The sequence below is a fragment of the Trachemys scripta genome, chromosome 4, assembly GCF_013100865.1.
Source record: "Trachemys scripta elegans isolate TJP31775 chromosome 4, CAS_Tse_1.0, whole genome shotgun sequence".
NCBI classification, from domain to species: Eukaryota; Metazoa; Chordata; order Testudines; family Emydidae; genus Trachemys; species Trachemys scripta.
The window spans coordinates 121375328-121384030 of record NC_048301.1 but is presented as its reverse complement, the minus strand read 5'-3'; the positions used below and the strand labels follow the sequence as shown (position 1 = coordinate 121384030).

The following is an 8703-nucleotide window of genomic DNA, read 5'->3' as shown; positions in this document are numbered from 1 at the left end:
GGGAGCTGGCAGCGGTGGGAATGCACAGGACCGGGTCAGGCCAGGCCAGGTCACAGCACAATCCACAGCCTGGTCTGGGCACTGATAGCAGCATTGAACAGGGCTGGTGCCAGGGCGCTGGGCAGCTCCACCCCGGGTCCGCCAGCGTCTGCAGGGGCATGTTTACGGCTCCCGAGTCCCAGCCCCACTGGGCAGGGTCCCCATGGCAATGGGGGGGGGGGTCCCTGGCTCTGAGGGGGCCGCCTCCAGGGAGTGGGGTTGCCAACTTTGGTTGGATGAATTGCTAGAGATTTCATCATGACATAATCTTTAATTAGCGATTAATCTTTAATTCCTGGGGACTCCAGGACAATCCTGGAGGGTTGGTAACACTACCAGGGCGTGGGGCAGCGGAGGGGACTCTAATGCTGACACTCAGAGGGCACTGTGGCCGGGCGCTCAGCGCTGTAGCCTGTGGTGAAACGGCCCCGGGGTTATCAGGACGGTCCAGACGCGGAGTCCCAGCACGGCCGTTACTGTGTGAAATGGCCTTGTGAAACCTGCCCAGTGTGGCGGGGAGATGCTTATCGGCAGGGACGCCCTGAGCCAGTGCGCCCTGAGAGCAGGGCAGCGATGGGGGTGGGGTGGGGGGCTGTGACTGACAGCAGTGCACCTCAGTCCCGACCTGCAGCCCCTGCTAGCCCGTCCCTAGGCACACGCCCAGCTCTGCCAGTGCCCCTCAATCCCAACCCACACACCCCAGTCCTGGGCTCCCTGGCATGGATTCACAGGGATAGGTTATGCCCTGTCCCCCGTCTCCTGGGTCTGCCCTTCCTGCCCAGCCCCCACAAGGGGTCGCGCTTTTCCCCACGGACAGGAGACTCAGCTCCAGCCTCCAGCCCTCCTGCTTCTCCCGCTAGCGCCGCCCGGTGCAGAGGCTTTTCCCCTTGGCCGGGGCACCGCGTCCTGTGTTCGCATCAGCACCGGGCAGCCCTGCCCCAAGCGGGCCAGCTTCGCTTGGCACAGAGACCGAGTTCAGCCTGGCAGCAGCCAAGGCTCCAGCTACGTCCCTTTGCCAGTCAGGCCTGGTCTACGCTTAAAACACTGGCTCAGCTACGTCAGGGAACCCAGCGCAGCTGTGCTGGCACAACCCCCAGAGTGGACTCAGCTACGTCGATGGACGGGTGTTGCCATTGGCCCAGCGAACGCCAGTCAGGGAGATGGCATCCCTACAGCAGCAGGAAAAGCTCCTTCACCGGCCTGCGCTGTGTCTACCCCGGGAGCGGTGCTGGCACAGATTGGGTAGTGTAGACACAGCCTCTGTCCCAAGCCGAGCTCCTGTGTGTCTGGGAACCTTGTCCTGATAATGCTGGTTCCTGACCCCTCCTGTCCAGGGTCCCCTGCTGTGCTCACCCAGGCCTACACCCCAAATTTAGATCCACCTAGCTACGCCACTGTGTGTGTGTGTGTGTGTGTGTGTGTGTGTGTGTGTGTGTGTGTGTGTGTGTGTGTGTGTGTGTGTGTGTGTGAGAGAAAAGCACCCCCTCCCGAGTGCCACAGCTAGGCCGACCTAACCCCCAGTGTAGACACGGCTAGGGAGACAGAAGAAAGATTCCACCCATCTAGGTACAGTCGCCGGAAGCAGTGACGGTGTTTGTCCCGGGAGGCTCCAACAGCAACTCCAGGGCCCCTACCAGTGAGCTCCCACATATGATACCTGCCAGGTCACACGGTACAGAGGACAGTGAGCAGGACGGATCAGCTGATGCCAGGTGAGCCAGATCTGGCTTTCAGGGGACCCCTCCCTGCCTTGGTCCCCTCTGCGATTGCCTGGATCATAGCCATAGGCACTTGGGTTTTACACCCATTCCGCCTCCTGGGGCCGCTGGCTGGTACAGTCAGTCATTGGCTTGGCCATTGTCTCCTCTCTTGGAAGGTGATAGTTGCAACCAGCTCGTCATGGCATATTCTTACCAGCCCAGCCAGCTACCGTCCCAAAGGCCTTGTGACTATGGCTCTGTGACAGGAGGAGAATGAGAACCCCTTGGCACCCAGCGGGTGGCCATGCCAAGGCCAATGGGGGTATGGAGATGCCTGCTCCCGAGAAAAGTATTACAGACAATTCTCACTTTTGACATGCTCCCTCACACACCCAGCCCTGCAGACTTCCCTCAAACCCAACCCACAGACCCTGCATGCTCCGAGGACACAGTGCTGAGGAGCTGAGACTGGACATGCTTGATGCATATCACACACTCTGCAGCCCTGGGCCAGAAGGATGGGAACACCTGCTAACATGCAGGGAGCAGCTGAGACCTCTCGGCTAGGTCTATACTACCCGCCTGAATCGGCGGGTAGAAATCGACCTCTCGGGAATCGATTTATCGCGTCCCGTTGGGACACGACAATCGATCCCCGAATCGGCGCTCTTACTCCACCAGCGGAGGTGGTAGTAAGCGCCGCCGACAGAAAGCGGCAGAAGTCGATTTTGCCGCCGTCCTCACAATGGGGTAAGTCGGCTGCGATACGTCGAATTCAGCTACGCTATTCACGTAGCTGAATTTGCATATCTTAAATCGACTCCCCCCTGTAGTGTAGATGTAGCCTGTAGTGTAGATTGTTTCAGGCTGTTTTCATCTCCACAGGGCATTCTTCAGCTGAGAGTGTCCCATTGGGAGATGGGCCATATTCAGAGAATAGCAGGGTTGGACAGGACCTCAGGAGGTCATCTAGTCCAACCCCCTGCGCAAAGCAGGACCAATCACCAGACAGATTTTTACCCCAGTTCCCTAAGTGGCCCCCTCAAGGATTGAACTCACAACCCTGGGTTTAGTAGGCCAATGCTCAAACCACTGAGCTATCCCTCCCCCTGTTGTGATCTTGCAGTACTGCAGAGAGCTGTGTACAGCCCCTTCAGCGCTCCTGTCAGCCTGGTGCCAGACAGGCTGTAGTTTGCGCCAGGACGCCTTTGCCAGTTAAAGGCCGACTCTGTGAGTCTTCTCAGTACTCCAAAATCCACCCGGAGCCATGGATTGGCTTGAAATGTGCCGGGCCTTATAGGCACATAGGGTAGGGCGAGAAACCCAAATTAGGCGTCGTTGGCCTGAGGGGTTGCTGAGATACAGCTCCCCCGAAAAAAGCCAGCATTTCATAAAGTTCACAGATTCAGGCAACTCTGAAACCGGCCCTGGGCAAGACTCTGCCAGCGAGGCGGAGCCGAGTGGGGAAAAGCCGCCTCCATCCAGGGTGTGGGGTTTGGACTCTCACTGGGATGTGAGCAGGGCAGATCAGCCAGAATGGGAACTATTTTGGAAGAGAAGCTAAATGACACGTGGGAATGCTCACGGGGCGGTGGATTTGGGGTGCTAGCAGGAGCGAGAGGGTTGTGACTGCGGCGAGAGGTGGGGTATTATGGGGAGGGTGCATGGGTGGTAGGAGAGGAAAGGGGCTCAGGTGAGGGGTGAGGATGGGAGGGGCTCTGAGAGGCTCTGTCCGTCTGCGGGTATCTGAGCCCCTCATCCCTGCTCCCATGTGAGCTGGGAGAGGGGACGGGAGGGGGAAACTGAGGGGACCAGGAACGTCTGAAAAGCAGGAAATGGCCCATTCGGACACACACCACCCCTGTGGGAGGCGGGGAGCCAGCTGGAGTGGGGGGGGAGAGGGGCCAGGCTTGGAGGAGGGGCCTGGGCTGGGGCAGCATGGTTGCAGCAGGGGCAGGCACCCCACTGGGAGTGGAGAGCGAAGTGGGGGACTCCACACCCTGTGCAGCTCGGGCAGCAGCGGGTGGCCCCGAAATGAGCAGCTGCCTGTGACAGGTGCACGCAGCAGCTGAGAGCAGGAGACAGCCGGGGCCACCGCTTTCGTGTTCAGGGCCTCTGCAGAGCCAGCGAATGGCGTCCTGGGCTGGGCAGGGGAGAGGTGTGGGCAAGGTTCTAGGGCCTCGTGTGGTGGGGTAGGGGGTGGAGAAGGCGAGAGACCCCCCACACACACACACCTTCGCAGCTGCAGTGACAACCGGGTCATCAAACTGCCACGGTTTGGGGCCAGCCGTGTGCCAGGTGCTGCACATACAACCATCAAGAGACAGCCCCTACCCGAAAGAGTTCACAGTCTGAATAGAGAAGGGTGGGGAGGGGAAACTGAGGCATGGGGCTGGGATGTGACTGGTCCATGGTCACATCACAGGTGGGTGCAAAGCCAGGCAAAGAACCCAGCTGCTGTCCTGCCCACTGAGCAGCTAAGCCCCTCTTAACCTCCCCACTTAACAATTCTCCCAGGATGCACCAGGCCAAGGCCCAGCCTGACCCGGCTGCTCTCTGGGCAGGTGCCAGGAGGTGCAGAGGTAACCCCGGTGCTCATAGCCCTGGGGACAACTCGTCTGCGGGGGGAGGGGGGGCGCAGATGCGCCATCCTTTGAAGTCTTTCAGTCCAGCCTCTCTCCAAAGGCTGCGCTCTGGCTCCGTCAGGGCGGGAGGCAGGAGCTCCAGGGCAGGGCCGGTGCCCGGTGTGACACAGGAGCGCAGACAGACGGCACAATGGGCTGTCAGCTCTTGGAGTCTAGGAAGCTCTGCTGGGACTACAGGCAGCTCGTGGCAGGGCCCCCAGGTAGCTCAGCCCCCATTAGGGGCCCTCAGATTCTCCAGGGGGTTGGAAGCGGGGTTCATGGGGCCCGATGAACTCTGCAAGGGGCATCAGTGTGTGTGTGGGGGGCACTGTAGAAAGTGGGGGGAGCCCATTTGTGCCCCAGGGCTCAGCACTGGTCAGTCCCACTCCAGACTCAGGGGTCCCAGCGCCCCTGCTCACCGCAGGAAGGGAAGGGCCATGCGCCAGAGTCTGGGTGATCACCCCACTCAAGTCCCAGCCAACACTGGGCAGGGTCCCATGGCAGGGGAGGGAGTCCATGGCTCTGAGGGGCTGCCCCCCAGAGAGTGCCGGCGGGGGAGGGGAGGGAACCCCAATGCTGGCACTCACGGGATAGATGGCAACAGCCCGTTGGCTGCTAGGGTGACCACACACAAGTGTGAAAAATCGGGACGGGGGTGCGGGGTAATAGGTGTCTAAATAAGACAAAGCCCCAAATATCAGGACTGTCCCTATAAAATCGGGACATCTGGTCACCCAATTGGCTGCTGCCCCCTTCCCTGTGGCCGGGTGCCCAGCGCTGCAGCCTGCGGTGAAACGGCCCCAGGGGTTATTGGGACAGCCCAGACACGGGGTCCCAGCGCGGCCGTTGCTGTGTGAAATCCTCTTGTGAAACCTGCCCAGCACCTGTGGGGAGATGCTTATCTGCAGGGACGCCCTGAGCCAGTGCGGCCTGAGAGTGGGCTGGTGATGCGGGGCGGGGGAGGGGCTGACAGCAGCGTTCCTCAATCCCGACCCACAGCTCCTGCTAGCCCGGCCTTACAGTCAGGGTCTTCCTAAAGCGGGTCCCCGAGTGGCTGGGAGCCCAGCTCTCTGCTACCATCAGCAGGGGGGTGAATCCAGGACCCCCTATGGTCTATGGGGAGTTGGGGGAACTTTGTAGACAGCTCGTTTGTAAACTCCTCCGATGGCCCCTAGAGGGTGACATGGGGCAGCTGGTGGGTCAGAGCCCAGGCTGGGTGTGGGGATGTCGCGAGCTGTGGGGTGTGTGGGGGGAGAATAAGGGGCTGGGAGTTGATAGTGGCTCTTTCCACACCCCCAGCCTCCTGCTCCAGATCTATATAAGGGGCTGGAGCCGTTGGAGCTCGCTGAGGACCCACAGCCATCACAGAGGTGAGGGGTTCTCTGGTGACCCCAGGGGCTATGGGTGGTGATGGGGAGCCGCTCCAGAGTGGGGTCGCTCGGTCGGGGCCTGGCTCTCACAGCAGCCAGTGCTGGATGCCTTGGGAAAGTGACTGCCATAATTCACCTTTCTGTGGCAGGGGCAGATCCCTGCCTGACCCTGGGGGCTGCTCAGCTCCTGCCCTGGAGCCTGAGGTCATGAGGCCTCACTGTTGGCCCCTGAGGCTGCTCTGATGCCCAGAAAGGCCTGGCCCTGCTCAGCGCTCTTGGCCCCTTGTATCCTGTGGCAGGGAGTTCCACAGACTAACAGCACATGCTGGGTTCTCTCTGCCACCTTCTGTCCATAGTCAATGGATGCCCACAGCCCGCTGGCCCTGTGTTACAGGGCAGGTGAGTGACAGCTCACCTGTCTCCCCCCAGCTGAGCCAAGGCCCTGGGCTCTCTTCTTCACCCTTGCTTGGCCCAGCCCTACCTTTGCTGGGAAAGGCTGCATTGGTTGGAGGGTGGTCATCAGCCCAGGGGAGTTTGGGAGTTTGGTGGTAGGTCAGGGTGCAGTGGTAGGAGGTCCCTAGGTGCGGTGGGGGGTGGGGGGTCAGTTCGAGCTAAATGGAAGGAGGGGGATGGGCTCTAGGCAGAGGGGTCGGTATGGGCTCAGTGACTGTGGGGAGTTTGGACGGGGGGTGTCGATCTGTCTCTCTCTCACAGTGGTTTGCCACCCCAGTTCTGCCCGAGATGAAGCTGTTCCTGGTCCTGGCACTTGCCCTGCTGGGGGCCGTCTCTGCTCACCAGCTCCGTAAGTCCCGGGGCCCAAGTCCCCATGGCTAAAGCCCCTCCCCCACCCTGTGGGGATCCTGACCCATAGGCCACTGCCCCCAATGGGAACCTCTACCACCACCCCCAGCAGAGACTGTACGGGCCCCATGGGCTTGGGTCAGACCCCAACAAGCACAATACAGGGTTCCGTTACCCCAGACCTGTGCTCTCACTAGCCCCCAGCCCTACTCTGTTCTGGCCACCTGGGACCCCTGCCCCCAATAACCTTCCACCTCACTGCAGCCCGGACACCAGGNGGCCACCTGGGACCCCTGCCCCCAATAACCTTCCACCTCACTGCAGCCCGGACACCAGGATCCCCTAACCCCCCAATAATCTTATGACCCTCTCCATCCAGAACACCCAGGTCCCCTGACCCCCCAGTGACACCCTGACCCTCTCTATCCCGGACACCTGTGTCCCCGGCCACTAGATCTGCTCCATCTCCCTCCCCCATGGATTGTTTGGGATCTGGGCTGCGTCTTGCAGCTGGAAGGGCCAATTGGTGTCTCTCGCACCCATCCTCAGATGAGGGCGCCCCGGAGCAAGAGGTACCAGCCGAGCAGGGCGAGGAGGAGCCCAGGGAGCTGGAGCCACCGTGCCCCACAGACAGTGAGAGCTTCAGGGTGATCGTGCCTGGCCAGGGGGGCTGCTTCGCTCGGTATGTGGTTGTGAACAATTGCCAGACATTTTGGAACGCCCAGGTAAGTGGGGCAGGGGCACAGGTGGTGGGGAGGACTCGCAGATGGGTCAGGAAGTGGGGTGGGAGACCCATGGGGTTAGAGAATGCCACATGGGGGCATTGTAGAGGGCACACAGTGTGATGGGGGGCCATGGGAACAGTGGAGGAGGAGTGGGGGCAGTAGAGGGCTGTAAGGGCAGTGGATGGCACGTGGGGGCGGTGGAGGGGGAATGGAGGTGTTGGAGGAATGGAATAGGGCGATGGGGGGGCCCATGGAGGCAGTGGAGGAAACATGGGGGTGGTGGAGGTGTGGCATGGGGTGATGAGGGACCCATGGAGGTAGTGGAGGGGCCATGGGGTGGTGGAGGGTTGGCATAGGGGTGATGGGGGGCCCATGGAGGTAGTGGAGGGGCCATGGGGTGGTGGAGGGTTGGCATAGGGGTGATGGGGGGCCCATGGAGACAGTGAAGGGGGCATGGGGGTGGTGGAGGGGTGGCATAGGGGTGATGGGCAGGGCCGGCTCTAGGTTTTTTGCTGCCCCAAGCAAAAAAAATTTTGGCTGCCCCCTCCCCCCCGCACCCTCCTGCCGCCCCAGCCCTGGGTCACTGGTAACTCGCTCCCAGGGCGGGTCATTCAGCAGGAATTTTGGACGTGCACAGAACACAGACAGGATTGGTTCCCATATGGTTACAGAACTGCATTAAAGTGGAACAATTTTCAGCTTGTGTGATTGGAGGATATCTGGATGCATATTATAAGACTGTCCTACATAAATGAGGAAAAGTTGAGGTGCCTTTATTATTCTTTTGTTCCATTCTTTGTTTCTATGGGGAATTTGCCAATGCAATATCACTGTCTTCCTTTTAAACAAATACAACTAAAACTTAATAATAATAATAATAATAAAAAGCAATGGCTGTTGAAAATAGCAATTCCAGTCCTACTAACCACTGGGAAGCATTTCTTGCTCAATTTATTCTATATTTTTCTACAGCAGGTTACAGTGGATCAGTATATTTGATTTGGGGGAAATGAAGTAACAGCTGCCCAAATTGAGCTTGAGCACTCCTGAATTTTGAGGTGTTCAGATCTGGAAGGCAGGTGCTAGATTCCCTTTCTGAATATTAGCTAAATCTGGAAAAGAAAAGTCAATTTCTGCTTCCATGGCTCAGAAGTGGAAATCCTCCTACGTGCCTGGTCTCTAAAGCTGCCCAGTCTAGTAGAGCCTCCCCTCCCTTACTTTTCATTTTAAATTCTAGTGGGATCCACGTACCTCCCTTGCTAGGCTTCAGATAGAGAGGTGCAATGTCCATTTAGTCCACCCAATTCTTTCTTTGGGGGAGAGCCCAGGGCTCGGGTGGCAGGAGGTGAGGGGGGAGGAGGGGAAGAGCCCAGGCTGGGGCGGCAGGAGGTGCAGGTGGGGGCCAGAGCTGGGGCAGCAGGGAGTGCGGGTGCAGGGGGGGGGG

The 8703-nt window shown here is 59.6% G+C and overlaps 1 protein-coding gene across 3 annotated transcripts in view; it reads left to right on the top strand.

Annotated features, from left to right (window-relative positions):
* Positions 1-5661: 5661 nt before the first annotated feature.
* The window catches only part of LOC117876891 (bone marrow proteoglycan-like), a 5036-nt gene continuing 1994 nt past the window's right edge, over positions 5662-8703 (top strand). The window contains exons 1-3 of one of the 3 annotated variants that reach the window (XM_034769396.1): positions 5662-5733; positions 6448-6535; positions 7084-7259. In XM_034769396.1, the coding sequence (XP_034625287.1) occupies positions 6475-6535; positions 7084-7259 (237 nt within the window). In that variant the 5' untranslated portion in view covers positions 5662-5733; positions 6448-6474. Of the gene's footprint in view, positions 5734-6447; positions 6536-7077; positions 7260-8703 lie in introns of all 3 variants that reach the window. The other 2 variants (XM_034769394.1, XM_034769395.1) reach the window with 2 other exon arrangements.